Raw genomic sequence first — 20,757 nt, 5'->3', positions numbered from 1 at the left:
GTTGAACTAATCTACAGCTCTCTTCTGGTGAAGATGACCAAAATCTGAGTCATTTTGAGAAACTTTGAAACTTCATCACTATTTTTGTTTGAATTCTATCATAAAGGTTCACAATGACAACTTTGTATGGGAAAAAAAGAATTCTGCAGATTCAAAAAATGTGTGTACGGCATTTTTAGCCAGAAGAGCCCTTCTGGGGTTCTCAGCTGCCTGGAATTGAACAGAATATTTTATTTGCCTTTCGGTATTTTTCATACAGTTGGCTTCATCAAAGTTTACAGTGTAGTTAAGATCTGCACAATAATCAATTCTCACAGAATTCAACTAGCTTGTGTAAGAACTAAAAGATTTTCTTTATTACTTAGGAAAAACATATAATATAATATGATATTGCAGTGCCTGTACTATTAAGAACAGGGCAATATTCCTTCGAACATGCATGCATGTCCAAAGGAACAGGCACTACAGCCATTACAAAATACATTAAATGCATTCATAGCTGCAAATATGAATAACCTTCAGATGTATAAGAGCATATAGACAATGAAAATTTGAGCCAGAAATTTATGGGAATGGTCACCTTAAGTGGATGACCCATGTTCAGACCTGAACTATGTCATCATTCCTGTACCAGAATTACATAATGTGTGTACGAGTACAGGCTGTGATGCAAAAACAGTGACATATAGAAGTTCAGGTCTGGGTATGGGTCATGCATGCACAACTGAAGTAGTTAATGCTACTGCTCATGTAAGGAAGGAAATCCGGGTTTGACTCCTGGTCCAGCACAGACTTTCATTGTTGTCATTCCCTCATACAGCTGATGGTTGTTCATGTTTGCAACTGCAAATACATTTCATGTATATATTATAATGATTAACAACACTGTAGAAAAGATAGATTATTACTTACAGTAAAGATAACAAGTGAAGTTGCAGACAGGCAGAGTTAAGACACTTACTCATAAACTTTCGGCGACAGACTTTATTGCAAAAAAGATAAATACACTCACCATTCATTCATGCACACATGACTGCCAACTCTGGCAGCTCGAGCCACAGTATTATAATGATTAATGGGCTGGGAGTTCTTAGGTTGAAGAGAATTCACTGTATTTTAGCCAAGTTTGTAACACACTCTTATATTTATTTAGTGGGACTGTGTGGGCTGAGAATGGTAATGTACTGAACATTTTATGCTCAAGTATTTATAGTTATTCTTGAGGGTGTATTCGTTTTGTCATTTGAACTACAAAAAAATGCCCTTTTTTTTCAGCAAATGTGTTTCACTTTACTGAGGAAAGGCATAATCAGTGGTCTGTAATCAAGTTATTTGCATTTAGATTGAAAAACAGTTTGTTAACACTATGTTGATTTTTACTTATGGTGATTTCAGGCCTACATACGGAAATGCTCTCTGCTAGCATGTCGTTGATGTTTTTCTTCTTTGGACACTGATAGTTGTAGCCTAATTTTTAGTTTATATGCATTTTTATGTTTTACACAGCACACTTTTTTGTACACCACTCTTTTCTGTTTGTTTTTATGCTTCTAAGTATGTATTGTGTTTTGTAGTGTTGTGAACATTCCATTGCCATTAGTTTGTCTTTGACCTATACTCTCTTTTTTGTGGGAGAGGGAGAAGCCATGATGATGATTGGACGTAAGTGTATAGTAGTGCGAGATGGAGGAGTAGGCGAGGAGCAAGAAGTAACATGAAACTGGGAGTATGGTTTCCAATATTTATGACGTCATTGAGCAACTGTTTATGTTTTTATTAATGCTTTGTGTATGTGGGAATTTTCTTGGAAAGGGAGCAGGCGACTGACTTTACAGATTCTTGATGTTATCTCTCTTTCAAGAATGATTTGTACTGTATTTAAATGCTCTGGCACATTCTTTATATCATCTGTTGAATTCCCTGCCAGTCATTTCAAAATATGTCTTTTAACAATCTGTCTGGTTTTGATTTAGGTTTTGGGATGTGCTTTTGTACTGAGTTGTTTGTTTTGTGAGATTCTACAGGACACCCTTGGTGGTGGTGGTCGTGGTCGTGATCCTACTAAACATCTGATTGTGTTATTCTGTCATCTGAAAATACATTCAGCTCCTAGGGAATTTACCCAGAGCAATATTCTATAGTGCAGATGGGAATGGAAGAAATCAAAAAATGATTGGAGTAACAAATGTTTACTTACAGTATTCCTTAATTTATACAATAAAAAAAGTACATGAGCAAGTTTGCTGCACAGAGAATTAGTGTCTTCTTCCCAAGAAAGTTTTTGGTCTATGAACAGTCTAACTACTTTTACTTTTTTATTTTCGTTTTTAGTTACCTTTCGATTAAAAAGTATGAGATATGTCCACAAAGTAAGTTACGTTTGGTTACATAAAACAAACGTGTACAGATGCAGAAAAAAAATATTTATTGTACAAAAATCTACAACTGTTAAACTACTTTTCTACATAGCTTCTGAAATTTCGTAGGCACTTATCATAGTGTGGCCCAAGTTTTTGTATGCCTTCTTCATAGAAGGTTACCGCCTGTGTAGTCAGCCATGTGGTAACATGTTCTATCAGCTCGTCATCATCGTTGAAGTGTTGACCACCAAGGACAGATTTTAGGTGTAAGAAGAGATGAAAGTAGCTAGGGGCAAGGTCCGAGCTGTACTGAAGATGATCAAATGTATCCCAGTGAAATTCCTGTAAGAGTTGTTTGGTCACATCCGCCATGTGAGTTCGTGCATTATCGTGGGAAAAACAACACCTTTTGACAGTAATCCTTGGCGCTTGTTCTGTATAGCGTGGCGCAATTTCTTAATGATCTCGCAGTAACCATAAGCACCGATTGTTTGGCCTCGTGGTAAGAAATCAATCAGCAAAATGCCTTTTCTGTCCCAAAAAATGGTGCACATGACTTTTCGAGGTGTCAAGATTTGCTTAGGCTTAACCTTTGTTGGGGATGAAGTGTGCCGCCATCCCATTAATTGCCGTTTTGTTTCAGGGGTGTCATACGATGCCCAAGTTTCATCCCCCATCATTATCCAAGAAAGAAAACCATCGCCTTCTTCAATGTAGCGTGTCAAAAACTGAAGTGCACTGCCCATCCGTTGTTTTTTGTGTTGTTCTGGGTACCCAATGTGATCAAAGTTTTCGAAATTTCAGTTTTTCAGTACCAATTTCATGAATTAGTGGTCATGAGATTTGTGGAACTTTCATAGCAAGGGCACTAACTGTAAACTTACGATTGTGCTTAATCTGCTCTTCAATTGTGTGAACCAGTTCATCAGTAACCACAGATAGATGTCCACTTTGTTCTTCATTTGATCACATCCTTCATTGAACAGTCTGACCCATCTTCTAAGCACTCAATCACTTGTACCATTTTGTCCATAAACCTCGCAGATTTGCCAATGAATTTCCTTTGCTTTAACTTTCTTTGCATTTAGAAAACGGATCACAGATCTGATTTCACACGTGGCAGCATTTTCAATTACGACTGAAATTATAAAAAAGCACTACAAAGCAGATGTCGGCGGCAGCAGTTTGAAAATGGCGTACATGTCTTCTCCTTGAGTCAGAGTAACTGCCGCGCATGCTTGGAACTGCAATAATAATGCTGCCACAGATAGAAATATAAACGGAACTTACTTTGTGGACAACCCTCATATTTCTTCTGTTTTTGTTTGGTTTATGCACAACTGATTGGCCTGACACCAATGATTGGCCATCTGCATCATTTCTCTATTGTTAGCTAGTACACTTTGTAAATTCTAACCTGTGATCATTAGTGTTATGTCATCAGCATATAGTAATTTCTTACATGGTATATAATTCAGAAAATCATTAATGTAGATAATAAACAGGAAAAGGCCCTTTGGGTATTATTCTTTTTACTGGGAGTATTATCTTCTATGCCATAAAATTCAAACTGCGACACTTTGGTTAAATCAATAAGTGTACCAGACATAGGTAGCCTCTTCTCATACCCTTCCTATTCACCAAAATGTCAATTGTTTGTACAGTTGAGACTTGAACCGAAACTGTTTTTCATTTAAAATTTTTGTCCTTCCAAAGCAGTTGTACATTTGTTTATGCATACAGTTTTTTTTTTATCATCTTGGATGTTAATAGTACTCCTGCAGTGGGTCTATAGTCATTTGGGAGGTTTTGCCATCTTTTTTTATGCACAGGTAATCCAATTGTGAGCATATGATGTTACAGGAAAATTCCTTTTCTAGAACTCTGTTAGACAGTGAGAGGTGGCATTTTTTATTTTCTTTGCTATATACTTTATGATGAAATTCTTCTTCTCCATCATCATTTCACGTATTAGGCAAACTGCCTGTTATGGTACCCATCTCTTGCGTGGTCTTCCTTCATTTCTTCTTCCAAAACATTTATAATTTAGAGCCTTTACTGGGAATCTTTCCTCACCCATCCAGTCTGCATGTTCCTTCCATTTTCCTTTTATTTTCTCACTTACGTTATATATTCCTGAATGTTTCCTTATATCTTCATTTCTTATTTGATCTTCCCTTGTACATCCTTCCACTTCTCTTAGAAATCTCATTTCTTGAGCCTGTTTTCTATTTTCTTGGTGTCTTGTTGTTGCACCCATGCCTCACTTCCATAAATGAGGGTTTATACTGCTGTTGTTTTATAAAACTTCAGATGGGTTTCTTTCTTGGCTTTATTCTACAAACTTTTTACTATGTTCCACATATGGAAGTAAATTTATTTCATTTTTGGTCCACATCACGGTTGTATTCGTAAGTGGTGTTGCATCCTAGATATTTAAAATGTTTTACTTGCTTCAAGATTTTATTATTCAAGACTGTTTTTGATCTTTCTGGTTGTTCTCCCTGAAACGCCATCATTTTGTTTTATCTGCCGACAATGTTAGGTTGTAATTTGAGGCTATCTCCTGCAACTTATAGACTCATATTTGAAGGTCATCTTCATTCTCTGTAACAAGAGGTAGATGCATACAAAATTACATTTAGTCTAGTGCTACGATCTTAGGGGAGGGTGAGGGCAAGTCTGTGAATCATGGCTGAGCAAGGTTATCCATCTCACCTCATGTCTGTATTCCTCCAGCATTCTTGTCGTACTCCTTTGTTTGTGTTCATTGGCTTTGCTGTTATATTTCCCATATCTATAACAATTTTGGAGTTTGTGATTAGACTCTTAATAGCATTTGTGAGGTGAGGTGGGTAACCTTGTTAACCCATGATGTTCCACAGCATTTCTCTATTCACATTATCAAAAGCTTTCTCAAAATCCACAAAAACAAGAAGCGTTTCCCTGTTGAACTTTCGTGTCTTTTCTATAACTTGTTGCAGTATAAAAACCTTATCAATAGTTGATCGTCCTTTTCTAAAACCTGAATCTTCTTCAGATATTAACTTTTCCATGATTTCTTTTAAGTTTTGCATTCAGGATTTTGGCATATAAATTACGGGCTGAGTCCAGGAGGCTGGTACTTTGATAGTTACTACATTTATTTCTATTGCCCTCTTCATAGATAGATATTACTTTGGCTCTCGGCCAGTCTTTCAGTACCCTCTTATTTCTCCAACATTGATTAAAATACATGGAGAAGTCTTAGATGCAGGAATAACCCTCCGTATTTCCACAGTTCCGTATTAATACGATCTAAACCAGTTGCTTTCCTTCTTTTTCTCTTTTAGCTTCTGTCAGTTCTCTATATCAACACCGTAAAGGCCGTTTGTGTCATTTAGCTCAGGTAATATCTGAATTAAAGTATGATCATACGACTAATTTTTGTAATGAGCTATCCATTCATTCTGTCCTATATTATGAACATGTATACAATCATTTTCTTGTCTGTTGAGTGATTTTATAACTGATAGTTTTTCTTCCATGTATTTATTTATTTATTTACTCCATGTGATCTGATGGTACACAGTGTGTTACAGATGTCGGAAAATATCAGTTAACATTAACATAAATAGCAAGATTACTGTTTTAGGTATTCATTTACAGAGTACAAACAGTGACACAACAAATATGACTTCACAGCCTTGGCAAATTTTATGTTGTCTTCGATGGACTTAATACTAGTGGAAAGAATGTCGAAAAGTTGGTGGCCCACAGTTGAGTGTTTGTATGTAAAACATGCCGATTTGAGTTTTTCCTTGTGTTGTGTTTATGTATTTCATTATTTTTTACGATTCTGGAGTCAGCTGGCACTACGTGGTTTCAGAAAAATTTTACAGTCTCGAGAATGTATAGGCAAGGCAGTGTAAGGATTTCCAACTTCATGAAGATGGGTTTGCAGGAGTCACTGGGTTTGCTGCCAATAATAATCCTCATAGCTCTCTTCTGGATTTTGAATGTGCTCAGGGCAGTTGGAGAATTTCCCCAGAATATCACACCATATTTTAGGTGGGCTTGTATGTAAGCATAGTACGCACTGGTTATTGTTTTCAGGCTAGCACATGATTTCAGTACACTCAATGCATAACAGCCAGTACTAATTCTTGCATTTACCTTTCCTGTATGTGTATTCCATTTCAGGTTATCTTGAACCCACAGACCCAGGAATTTGGAAACAGTGTCAGTATCTATTGGCTGGTTATTTACTGTGACAAGTGGCTGAGAGGAATTTGCATTTTGTGTTGTGTGAAAGTTCATGGATGCTGTCTTTTTTGTGTTGATATTAGCCCAGTTGCTGAGTTGTTCAGTGGCCAAGTTCACAGCCTCTGTATTCTCCCTTTTGAGGAGTACAGTTGTGTCATCAGCAAATATTATTGTTTTGTTTGCATCTACATTCAGGCTCAAGTCATTAATATACGAGAGGAAAAGTAGAGGTCCCAATACTGAGCCCTGTGGTACACCTTGCTTTGTTTTCTTACTCGACAGGATTTCAGTTATTGAGTTGGTTTGTCTATTAGTGTATTTCATGCTGACTTTCTGCATCCAACTGGTTAGGAATGAAGCAATCCAATTGTTTGCAATTCCTCTGATACCATAGTGTTCCATTTTTTCCAGCAATATTTTGTGGTCAAGTGTCAAAAGCTCTGTTGCTAATAAAGCATTCCCGTGATTCTCGGTGCATACTGATTTATAAGTGTCATTTAAAGTTATTGGGGATCCAAGTGAATTGCTCACTTGTTTGTTTAGCATGAGTGAGAAAGGCTTTGCATCTAAAGTAGAATTATTAAGTGGATCAATGGTGCTGGTACTATTTACAAAATATTCATTGAGCATATCACAGTCAATAGGGATACTGTTTCCTTTATTGATATTATTAATTTCCGTTTCAATGAAATTCCAGGCTGCTTTACATTTATTTTTGGAATTTAAATACTTATCATCTGCACTGCGCTTAGCATTTTTTATTTTGGATCTGTAGAGTTTGTGCCTATTTGTGTAATTTTCTTGTCCAATCACTTTAATGAGTCTTATCGTAAGAACCTATCATGGTATCCTGAGTCTGTTACGCTGTGGAGTGTACCAATTATTGGTATAATGTTGCTTATGTATAATATTAGTATGACACCTTTTGGTTACAGTTGGGCCACGCCTTTTCTGATATGCACTTAATCTTTATCAAGAAAATGGAAAAACATTTATCAGTTATTTTATTATTATACATTATATGAGACCAATCCATTTCCTTACCATATCTATTATACTATTTACATTTAACTCTCCTAGAAGTTTATATGTCACTTGTCTATCCCCAGTATCAAGGGCCCTTCATGATCTGTTATTTCTAACTGTATGACATCACATTCAAGAATGACACTGTGTACATTGACATCCAGTCTGGTGGGCTTTTCATTGCGACAGTAACAGTTCAATGACTTCAAAGAATTAACTATATGAATCACATTTTTCCCTTTGACCTTATATCTATGTTACTATTGCCCATATTTTATGCTGTTTATATTTGGATAACTGTAATACTGCTGCTCGCTGCTCTACCACTTGCCCGCAAAAGGCAAAGGTCCCGAGTTTGAGTCTCAGTCCAGCACACACTTTTAATCTCCCAGGAAGTTTCTTCTCATGGTAATTTAGATGTTCAGTGTGCAGAGGTTTTTCTAGGCTACTAGCATCTACTACATTGCATTCTGCATTAGTGGATACATTGCATTTTGCATTAGTGGGACATAGTTGTTGGGTTTGGCAGATCTCTTTATCAAATGAATTATAGATAAGATCACGTCTATGAGCTATTGTCACAATGACTGTGTATTTCATCTTATTTACACTTAAAAACTTCTTCATACATGTTAGACAATTTTGGGCTTCATTATGTGCTATGTCATTTGCAGCAGTCAAACAAACAATGAAGTCACTGTCCTTCAGTATATTCTTATGTTCCAAGATGACTTTAATAACATTTTTCATCCCTATGTCAGGTTACACGGTGCCCACTGCACAGAATTCCACATTCATGTCCTGCAAAATGCTAGCTGCTTTCTTCCACGGTTGTCTAGTAGAAATGGCACACTGCATTTCTTTGCCCATCGTATGTGACTTATGCTGATTTTACTTTTGCAACTTTCCATTTCTCCACACTGGCTGGAAGGTTAATTTTCAACATTTATGAAGTCGTTGCTTGCACGCTTGTGGCCTCTTTTTTCGCTAGCACACTGTAACCACTTCAGCATATGGGTTTCAGATCATTTGTGGTTTTCCATATTGCTTTTGTACCTGGTAAACTGCTTCGGATACTGTTCGAAATCAATATTTGTAGCTGATAGAAACTAAAACTAACACCATTGTTTTCTCACCTCACAATATCAACAACTTCCTGAAATTCATTTTATCTTCTCAGTTTCACCTTTACACTTTCACAAACACCATTTTTTACAGTCTAGTGAAAGTTTTCTTTATTCAGTGCCAGTTAGAAAACTTGCATGCAGATGATGATTTCTCTCACCACACACACACACACACACACACACACACACACACACACACACACACTCACACTGCCATGTGGAGAAAATCCCCGACTTGGCACTTCGTGATTGAGAGTCAGCAATGCTAACCACCGACTAAACTGAAGTCAGCAGCTCATAAAGTCTCACAGGCAATGCAGCTATTTGAAGCAGAGCACAAAATCAGACAGGACAAGCATAGGCAAGGAAATCTGCTGTGTCATATTTAAAGAAACCATTTCAGGATTTGCCTGGGATTTAGAAAAACCACAGAAAATCTGGACAGGAGTCTCAACTTATATTCTCCCTTTGGAATGTTAAATACCCCACCCTCCCACTCGTCCAAATCCTCCTGAGTGCAAGTCCCATTTACTGTGTCATTTCACTCATTTTTTCATGATGAGGAACGAAGTACCAACAGCTGCTTTTACCTCTGTTGCCTCTCTTTACCTGAAAAGAAATTGTTTTCAGCTGTGCAGAATATTATTTCATATTCCCAGTTATATGGAAGGCTGAACTCAATGCTGTGCTTCCAATTACAAAAATAATTCATGATGTGGAGACTTATTGAATACGGGGAGGCAATATTGTCTTTTTCAACTATTGCACTTTGTAGCACACATCTGTATTATCCCTGCCAAAGTATCTTGGCACATTAAATATTTGTTACCAGTTTATTTTAACTGCTGATGCCGCAGATGTTCAATGTTCACAGATCATCATCATCATATAAACACCACTCGCATTTCAGTGAGAGAACAAGTAATGAAATGCATACATACCTGGGATGAAAATGTACAGACGAGGTAGTCACAGAGTGACAAGAAATGGATGTCAATGATGATGCCATTCAGTGAAGAGTCAGAGTAGCGTGTGGCAACTGCGGCAGTCCTCGCAATGGATGGATCTCCGAGAATTTCATACTGGGGATACCTGCGGGCAGGAAACAGGTAAATAGTCCTCTATATATGCATTCACTATGTCCAATATTATTTATAAAATTATACAGATAAAAGGTATGATTTTAGAGTGGCACATATATCTTCACCAAAAATATCAATGAGCTGCTTGCTTATTACCTCTCAAGGTTAGGTAGTATAAATTTCTTAAACAATGATAAAACAGTACTGGTATAACAATGTTCTGACGTGTTTTATCAAAATTTTAGAAATGTAGCCAGGTCATTTAGGATGGGAAAAACATGTGTATTTCTTCCTCTGGGAGGAAAGAGGAATAGGTTTGGTGATGTTGGGAAAGGGGCCGTTACTCAGATTTCACTTCGAGAGAGAGAGAGAGAGAGAGAGAGACAAGTGGTGTTGAGAACGAGGGGAGACAGGGGTGAGGGGGGAGGCATCACAGTTGGAGGACGGAGATCAGCACTATACTGGCTTCAGTTCAGGTACAATAGAAAAGGAGAGGAGAAAAGAAGAAGTGAAATGAAAAGTGAAAATTAATCATGCAATTAAGAACCATGAGGTATGTTCCTAGCTCTTAATTGCATTTTTCATTTCAAACCTGGACTTTTGTTCAGTCTCAGAGAGGCAGATGTTCTGCTCATTATTAGAATATTTGTACTGGAGATTTAAAAATTCTTCCCTTACACACTGTAAATTTCAAACAGATAATTTTAAAGTGGGGTACTGATCAAGACCCAGTACATACTTGCTGCGGGCCTCACCGATGACCTTGGGGTCGTCAGAGGCGAGGTACACACGCCGCTCGACGGTCTTGCCTTGCTTCAGCTCGAGCTTCAGGTAGTAGTCCTCCACGTAGCTCATGTATTCATCAATGTGGTGGAAGGCGGCCTCTGTCCCCACCTTGTCTGTCCGCCTCACGTGCACCCTGCAGACAGGCAAAGGCAGCCCTCAGGGTACGGGGTACACATTTCCTATAATTAAAGGATATCCACTCTTCATAATGAAAGTAAAGTAGAAAGTGATTGAAGTAATCTTCAGGTAGTCCGAATTGGCTTTAATTTTCATTTTCTCAATGGTTTTGGTAGAATCGTCTTCAGACCAAAATTTCCACAGCTTAAGCATTGATCAAGCAGTACCTTATACACCGATATTTTGAACTAGAGATAGCTTAACCAGGACATGTTGAAATATAAATGAAAACTGATGTAGTCTGTTTTGAGATTAGTTTTTGATAAGCACTCAATGTGGTTCCATAGACGCTACCTCTAAAATTATTCACAAACGAATGCCCTGTCTGTTTGTCATATTGCTGTATTCCTCACCTACATATCACACACACATGGCTTTTCAGCCCATCATTAGGTCTCCTAATTTACCAGCTGAAGGTCTTCCCAACTCCATCTTTACCTACAACTTCTTTTTCTTTGAAGGCCAGAACTACAAACACATCAAGGCAGGCTGCCATGGGAACCAAGATGATGCCAATCTTTTCGTGAGCAACATAAGAAAGGAATACCTTGGTCTGGATTCGCAAAGATCATGTCTTCCACTTTGTACAATAGCTTAACTGATTCTCCTAACTCAAATTCACCAGTTCCTTACACAAATCCAAAGTCACCTCCACTTCATTCCTTCCCTGACATTTACCTCGACTTCACTAAAGACGACTCACAATGCACAGTCCAAATAAAAACAAACTAATAAGCAACAATACCTACAGTTTGAAAGCTTCTGCATCAAACATTCTCTTCCCTACAGCATTGCCATCTGTGGCAAATGTGTAAGAAAACTCTGAAGACCTTCCCCATCACTGTGCAGAACCCAGGCTTTGAAAGCCTCTATATGTCACTCTGCCAATGCTAAAACTTTCTCAAGTCACACTCTGACATGAGATCCTCTCCCACAGGTCTATGCTCTGCTAACCTCCATAACAAACAGCACGACATTCACAGACCATTATCCCTACCACAGCAATTGTTCCCACTGTAAAACCTGCACTGGACACCCCACCCACTACCACCTTCTCAGGTCCCACCACTGATAAATCCAACGACATCAAAGGCAAAGCAATTTTTGAAACAACACAGGTTGTTTACCAACTTACAGTTGTTCACTGCAAGATGTTTTGTACAGGAATGACTGCCATCAAACTGGCTGAGAACATAATGGACGCAGAAGGACTGTCTGTCTTGAGAACACCCAGTACCCAGTTGCTGAGCTTGCTCTACAGAGACTAGAGTGCACCACGCAGTACATACAGATCACCTTATCAAATACTAGGTTTTCTGAACCTGAACTCTGCAAGTGGGAATCTGCCCTCCAATATGGCCTCACATTCTGACAGCCACCTGTGTTTAAACCCTGTTAACAAACAACCTTCCCTCTGTTTTTTCATTATTATTATTAATTAATAGTACAGCTTACAAGTTGTTGGTGCATGGTGAATATTTCTTTAATCAATTATATTATGAAAAGGAAAGTTGCCACTCACCATATAGTGGAGATGCTGAGTTGCAGATAGGCACAACAAGAAGACTGTCACAAATAAAGCTTTCGGCCCATAAGGCCTTTTTCTTTTTATTGTGTCTATCTGCGACCGAGCATCTCTGCTGCATGGTGAGAATATTGTTACATTCCATCCTGGATTTTCCATTGTTTGGTTGCATTAATTAATTTTTTTCATTTCAATCCCCACCCCACAATCTCCTTTTCTTCTAGTTCCAATTGTAATATGGTACTCATTTCATGTCTCTTTCTCTCAATCCCTCTTTACATATCATTCTATCATCGTCATCTATGGAAGAAAGCTGGCACAGTGCTTACCAATGGGGTATTTCTGCTTCCCTACTCTCTCTTGACACTTGTCCCTTCATCCTTTTTTTGATTCAACTTGCTTCTATGCGAGTAAACAACTGCAGTCTGCAATTATTGCAGCAATGTCTTATTCATCACTTAAAGACTGGATAGATGTTTACAATACTTCTGACTCAAATGGAAAATATAAGTCAGTCATTAATAATGTTACTTCTGCTTTTGAAAATTGTTTTCCCCTAAAGAACTCAAATCAAACAGAAGTCACAAAATAAACCATGGATTACACAAGGAATAAAGATATCATGTGGGACAAAAAGGAGACTGTTTCTACTGTCTAGGAACAGCTCTGATGTTACCGTTGTAAGCATTACAAAGAATACTGCAAAATATTATAGCAAGTAATCCAGAAATCAAAGCAGCTTTATTATGAGAAAAAGATAATTACATCAAGCAACAAAACGAAAACTGCATGGGATATAGTGAAGACAGAGAAAGGTGGGCCCAAAAAGGAAGAGGAACAGATAGCTCTAAAAATATATGAGACATTGATACCAAGTGCATATAGTGTTGCAAACCTTTCAAACAATTACTTTGTTTCTGTTATTAACCGTCTGTGGTTATCAGGTCCAGGAACAGTGCACTTGAGTATCTGAGACCAGTCTTTAAAAATAACTCCAGTAAAATGGAAATGACACTCACATCTCCCACAGAAGTACCATCCATTATAAAATTCTTAAAATCTGTTATTCTAGTTGGTGTGATAACGTATCAACAAAGTTAACCCAAGGGTGTCCATGCCAGATGAGTTCTATCTTCAGTTATTTGTATCAGTGGATCATTTCCAGACTGGCTAAAATATGCTGAAGTTAAGCATCTTTATAAGAATATCTGTCACCTTTGGCAAACTTCATGCCAACCTATGAAAAGTGTATTTGTGCTCTCTCCTGAGCACAGCATCTACATGCAAGCCACTCAGATGGGACACACACCTGCAGGGCTCTAGTTTGGAGTTCACGTTAAACTGTGGGTTCCCTATATCAGGTTGGGTAAGTCGGAGGAAAGCAATATCACACCACTTCCAATCGAACCATGCCTAGTAAAGCACCGAGACGTTCAAAGAACTATCGGATTCAAAAAAACTTCAACTTACAGAATGCTACAAACATGACCAAATACTTGGATAAGAAATAAAAATCTCTTACCTCTAAGCACCGTCTTGCTGCTGCAGGTCTCACTATTTAACTTCATAGGCTCTGATGACAAATTAAAGGAAGTGTTCTAAAAGAACAATGGCACATGCTGAAATTAAAAAAAAAACTGAGCCAAAGGTGGGTTGGTTGGCGGGGGGGACCAAACTACGAGGTCATCGGTCCCTTGTTCCTCATAAAACAATGCCACAAGTGTGAGAATAAGACAGATGAGACATACAACACAAAACAGAAAGAAAGGAAAGACCACAAGAACGAAGAAAAGGCAACGAACACTAAAAGGAACAAAAGGACAAGAAAACAACAGAGATGCAAGAAACAGTTAGAAGGGAGTAGAACAAGGACGCACATTAGAGTGGCTGGCTGACCACGAAAATAAAAAGGAAAAGCCGGCCACCCTGTAACACATTAAAACCTCCCCCCTAAAAGCACTAGGGTGAAGGACATGCGCTAAAACTCAGATCGAATGATAAAACCCACCCTCAAGGATGAAACGTAAAACCAAATCAGCCGATGAGGCATTGTCTGCTAAAATAAATGATATCGAGTCCGGCAACCGAAGATAAAGCCACAGGGCAGCCAAAGAAAGACAGATCAGAAGAATATGGGCCACTGTCAACTGGGCGCCACACCGACTCTCAGGCAGGTCTTCACAGTGCAGTAGGTAGCCGTGGGTCACCCAGGCATGGCCAATGCGGAGCTGGCAGAGAACCATGGAGTCCCTGCGAGAGGCCCTCATCGAGGACTTCCACACATTTGTGGTCCCTTTAATGGCTCGCAGTTTGTTGTGGTACTTAGATTTTGCCACTCTGTGCGACTGTGAGAAAGCTAAGTGGCAAAGACGTTATCTGAGAGACTCTATGATAATTATATCGATGACTCGGAATATTACTTTCTCTGTGGTTTACTCGTAACTAAGGGTAACTAGAGTTTTCTGTTCGCTTCTTCTGATGTTAAGTGGAGAATTGTACAAGAGACACAATAAACCGTTATTATTTCATGAGAACAAAGGTGAGCGTCATGACCTTTATTAGTATTTTTCGAAGTACTGAAATAGCAGAACTGTTTTAGATACATGGGAAGAGACGTGGACAACAGCACTCAAACCTGCAATCTCAATCTCATGTATGAATAGTTGCTAAAAATATCCAGCCATCTCTCCCAAGACTCTTCATATGCGCAACAAACAGTAATTCTTTTAACAGCACTATCAGAGACAATTTTATGACATTGTTACGACCTTTTACTGCAAGCACAATACATCGACAACAGACAAACAAAAAATAGACAAACACACAAAAAAATCTACCACATCTGTCTCCCAAAGCTGAAGAACATTGCGGCGTAATAACGAACGCAGGCCCATCTTAAGAAGTGGTTTCCATGTAGCCTGTGTGGCCAGCCTGTCAACAAGTTCATTTCCTGGGATTCAGACGTGACCAGGGGTCCAGACGAACACCACTGCATGACTGGATCATTCCAGGGCATAGATGGATTCCTGGATGGACGCTACCAAAGGATGATGGTAGCACTGGTCAACAGTTTTCAGGCTGTTCAAGGTGTCAGTACATAAAAGATAATACTCCCCAGGGCATGAACGGAGACACTATAGTGCACAAGAAATGGCCACCAGTTCTGCAGTGAATACACTGCATACATCGGGTAAGGAATGCTGTTCAATATGGCCACTGTGAACGTAGGCAAAGCCAACACAACAATCAGCAATTGATCCGTCGCTGTAAACCACTTCAGAGCCCCGGAACACATCAGGAACTGACAGGAAGTGACAGTGGAGAGCCGCAGGACTAACGGAGTCCTTAGGGCCACAAGAAAGGTCCAAACAAAGCTGTGGCCAAGGCGTACACCATGGAGGTGTATGTGAGCAGACCGCAAGGAGAGGTGGTGAAGGGAAGGACTCCATTTCGGAGAGAAGGGACTGCACGTGAACCTCTATCGTTGGCTCCGACCCGGGCTGCCGATGTGAGAGATGGACTGCCACGGGCAGGAAAATGAGACAGTAATTCGGATGCTTCAGAGAACTATGAATGTGTGCTACGTAACTGGCAAGCAGTTGTGCACGTCTGTTTTGCAATGGAGGGACCCCAGCCTCCAACAGTACACTGGTCACCGGTTTCGTCCTAAAAGCTCCAGTTGTCAGTCAAACCCTGCAGCGGTGCACAGGGTCGAGTAAATGCAATACTGAACCATAAACCACACTCCCAAAGTCAATTTGGAATTTGACAAGGGCTCTGTAGAGCCACAAGTGTAGAGTGATCTGCACTCCAATTGGTGTTGCTCAGGGAAAACCAGTACTAAGAATCAATATGTCTCCACTATAGTGAGTGGATCACCATGAAGGTGAAGTTCTGGGTCCAGATAAACAGTATGACACATGACTTTGCAGCTGAAAACTGGAAGCTGTGGGTTAGAGTCCATGACCATGCCTTGTGGATGGCGCCGCTCAGAAACACCGGTACGAAATGCAGAAGTCTGCATAGAGAGAAGGTGAGACGGAGGGCCTGACAGCTGCTGCTAGACCGTTAATGGCCACTAAAAATAGAGATACACTCAATACGAAGCCCTGCGGAACCCCATTCTCCTGGATATGGGGGAACTATGGGAGGTGCCAACTTGGACACAGAAACTATGAAGCGACAGGAAATTCTGAATAAAAATGGGATCAGGCCTCGGAGACCCCCCACTCATGCAATGTGGCAAGGATATGATGTCACCAGGTCGTGTCCTATGCTTTATGTAAGTCAAAAAAGACAGAAACCAGGTGCTGCCATATGGGAAAGGCTGTTCGGATGGCAGACTCGAGGAACACAAGATTGTCAGTGGTAAAGTGACCCTGCCGGGAGCCGCCCTGACATGGTGCCAGTAGGCCACGTGACTCCAGGACCCAACCCAACTGCCGACATACCATATGTCCCAACAGCTTACAAAGAATGTTTGTGAGGCTGATGGACCGATAGCTATTTACATCAAGTGGGTTTTTACTGGCTTTGAGCACCGGAAAGATGGTGCTCTCCCACCATTATGATGGAAAGACGCCATCGCACCAGATCCAATTGAAGGTGATGAAGAGATGTCGCTTGTAGTCAGATGAGAGATGTTTAATCATCTGGCTGTGGATCCGATCAGGCTCAGGAGCTGTGTCGGGACAATGTTCAAGGGCACTGAGGAGCTCCCACTCTGTAAATGGGGCGTTATAAGATTCACTGTGGCATGCAGTGTATGAGAGGACGTTCCCTTCCAGCCGATGTTTGAGAGTGCGAAAGGCTGGAGGGTAATTCTTCGATGCAGAGGCTCGAGCAAAGTGCTCAGCAATTGCATTTGCGTTGGTAGATAACACTCCATTTATGGGAACATCTGTTGAGGTCTGGTACCCGAAGAGGCGCTTGATCTTTGCCCAGACTTGGGAAGCTGATGTACGGCACCCAACAGTCAAAGACATATCTCTCCTAACACTCCTGCTTCTGTTGTTTGATAAGTTGGCGAATGCGGGAATAGAGCCGTTTAAAGGCTATGAGGTGCTCCAGGAAAGGGTGCTGCTTATGTCGCTGTAGAGCTTGCCAATGCTCCTTAATTGTTTCAGCGACTTCTGGTGACCACCAAGGGACTGCCTTACGCCGGAGGCACCGTACAGAGCGAGGGATCGTGTTTTCTTTCGCAGAAACAATTGTTGTAGTCACCTGCTCAAGCATCACATCAATGTTAAAAAAACAACTGCTCCCATAGCACATTTGCTGACCACCTAATAGCACACCGACAACTACAATAGAAACAGACTTAAAAATACTAAAACCCAGCCACAGCCCATACAGCAAAATGACCATTGTAGAAAACTTCCACATACAGAAAGCAAAAAGGTCATAAATGAATACACTACACTCTGCAAGGGCACACTATTTAACACATTAAAGGAACTTTACAAAAAAAAGACAACACAAACAGCTAAGAAGAGTACAGAAAAAAACACACACACACAAAGATAAAATGTAAACAAAATTCAAATTTGGTGCCAAACTCCCTGGTGAACAAATGAACATTAACTGGGCTGGGACACACAACAACCACAATCACAGTGTGTTTTGGTGAAATGCAAACTGTTTTTATGACCTATTTGTGAAAATACATGTTATATTCAAGGGTGTTTCACAACACCTCACCATGAGGCTGAGAATAAAAGGGCTTGCCACACAAAAATGTAAGTGAAAACGAATATAGGCACGAAATATGGCGACAACATATCTTTTATGCTCTAAAACGTAATTTTAGTTTAACTCCCAACAAAATTTCTCAACAACATCGTTTGGTTGCAGATGACAATCTACCTGTAATAAATAATACACAAGTGTATATGAAGTCTTCACGGGTTGTCAGCTGAGTAGCATCGTTGTCTCATAGCAATGTTTCAATGGAATGTGTCTCTGAAACATGTTTGGGAACTTGAAAAAATGCTGTTTTGCATAACTGGTGGACCTTACAACCAACACTTTTAACTGCAAACATGGTAAACACAAGGAGCTGCAAATTCAAATGATAATGAGGTACATTCATGTTTGTTTGGCTCAAAATGTGTTCTAAGATTCTGCAACAAATTGATGTCAATGGTGTGGTTTCACGGATGACGTCTACTGCCCTTCTTGTTGACGGGTGTGACCTGTGTCTTTTTCCAAGAACTGGGCACAGTTTTGTTTGAGGGACCTACAGCAGATTATAGTTGGAAGATGGGCTAACTCAGTCACAAATTCAGAATAGAATCTGATAGGGATCCCATTGGGCCCCGGAGCTTTGTTCAATTTTAATGATTTCAGCTATTTCTCAAACGTCACTGACACAGATATTTTTTTCATTTATCTTTTCAGTGGTACGAGGATTAAATTGGGACAATTCTCCTGGGTTTTCCATTGTAAATGACATTTGAAAACGAAGTTAAGCATTTCAGCTTTTGTGCTATTGCCCTCAGTTTCAGTTCTTGTCTCTTTTGTGAGTGACTGGAAACTAACTTTTGTGCCACTAACAGTTTCACACATGAGCAGAATTTCTTTGGACTTTGTGAAAGGTCGTTGAACAATACTCTGATATAGTAGTCATTGAAGGCATGATGCAGTGCTCTCTTGACAACCAAACACATTTTTTTCAGCATTTCTCTATCTACGAAACTATGTTTTGCTTTACATCTATTACGTGGTTATCTTTGTTATTTTAGAAGTTTCATCACAGTGACTGGACACCATGGAGGTTCCCACCCATTATTAACTGTTCTATTGGGTACATAACTATCCTGTGTATTGTCAATTATTCTTTTAAACTAGAGGCAGAGTTCCTTTACATGCTCCTGCCTATGCTGAAATTTTGAAGTTACTCACTGAGATATGACACTATGGATTATTTCTCTGGTTACTGAGCATATATATCTTTCTACTTGTTTTAGTTATCCTTTGTACTTTGGTTATAATTGTTGCCACAACTGCCTCATGGTCACTGGTACCAGTTTCGGTGTGAATGTCTTCAAAGAGGTCAGGTCTATTTGTTGCCAGTGGGGTTCCTACCTATCCGTCGTAGGTAGGCTGTAAAGTTTCATAGGAAATCTTATCACACACGCCACTAACAAAACTGTAATTTTCCCAAGTAGTTGTTGGATGATTAAAGTCTCCACCAATGATTACAGTATGACTGGGGAACTTAACAAGTGAGCTGAGGTTTTTTCTAAAGTTTTCAGTTACATAAGGAGACAAGTCTGGGATGTGATAGAAGGATCCAGTTATCATTTTATGCCTAGTCCTGATACAGAGTCCTCCCAAAACAATCTCTCACCTACATGGGTTGATTCAAGTTTCTTGTCTACTGTGACAAATACACCACCTCCATACCCCATTTGTCTTTCCTTTCAATACACACTTAAATTTTTCCCATACTAACTGCTATCAATTTGAGGTTTCAACCAGCTTTCTGTACTTAGTATTATGTGAGCTTCACTGTTTTCCATGAGCACTTCAATCTCTGGCACTTTGTTGCAAATGCTTCGACAGTTTACCATTAGTATTTTAATACTCTCACCTGTGGGAGGCATTTCTTTCAATCTTAAACTGATACTTCTGGGTTTCCTGCAGCTGTTGTCATCTAGACTGGATGGAGTGTTGCCTAATCTAAAAAACCCTTGTGTGCACCCCACACACACTCAGCTACCTGAGTAGCAGCCTCTGATGTGTAGTGCACACCTGACCCATTTAGGGGGACCCTACAGTTCTCAACCTTGTGGCACAAGTCCCAGAAGTGGTAGTCTAGCTTGTCGCAGAACCTTCAAGGTCTCTGTTTCAGTATTTCCTCTTGACTCAAAACCAAGGGGGCCACTATTAGTTCTGGAGACAATGCTCCAAATTGTGATCTTCACTGAAACTCCATGTGCAATGCTAGTCTTCTCAACCCTCTCTGCCAGTCACTAGAGTAACCTCAGATCACAGATGACAGGCATCAGTTGTTCCAACATGTGCCCCAATCTGCAGTTGGTTGCACCCTGTTCCACGAATGGCTGCTGGATAGCCTCTTCAAAATGTGAAATGAGGCCCCCAGGCATACACAGTGAGTGCACCTGGTATCCTTTGCTGCCAATTCCCTAAGGGGTACCATCATTCGCCATATGTTTGAACTACTAATGATTAATAGACACAAACCCTTTTGTGTTTGCTTCCTCCTGACACTGGACAATATAGGTTTCTCCAAAACAGGTAAACTGAGTCCCACTGGCTCAGTTTCAGTTTCACTGAAGGACAGCACCTCAGACTTGTTGGTTACTGGGATCAGTACAACACTCTGGTCCCCATCCACCCTTTACAGGGCCCCTAGATCTATCATTCACATGCCACTCACAGTCAAGTGGACGAGTAATGACACA

At 39.9% G+C, this 20,757-nt stretch overlaps 1 protein-coding gene across 1 annotated transcript in view; it reads right to left on the bottom strand.

Moving 5' to 3' along the window:
- Window positions 1-20,757, bottom strand: part of LOC126210436 (alpha-(1,6)-fucosyltransferase) — a 190,040-nt gene that overhangs the window by 24,987 nt on the left and 144,296 nt on the right. Inside the window, exons 9-10 of the mRNA XM_049939671.1 lie at window positions 10,580-10,759; window positions 9,700-9,850 (exon numbers count right to left, since the gene is read on the bottom strand). Coding sequence (XP_049795628.1) covers window positions 9,700-9,850; window positions 10,580-10,759 — 331 coding nt within the window. The remainder of the gene's footprint in view (window positions 1-9,699; window positions 9,851-10,579; window positions 10,760-20,757) is intronic.

The sequence above is a fragment of the Schistocerca nitens genome, chromosome 10 (genome assembly GCF_023898315.1).
Source record: "Schistocerca nitens isolate TAMUIC-IGC-003100 chromosome 10, iqSchNite1.1, whole genome shotgun sequence".
NCBI classification, from domain to species: Eukaryota; Metazoa; Arthropoda; class Insecta; order Orthoptera; family Acrididae; genus Schistocerca; species Schistocerca nitens.
This window is presented reverse-complemented; position numbering and strand designations above follow the sequence as displayed.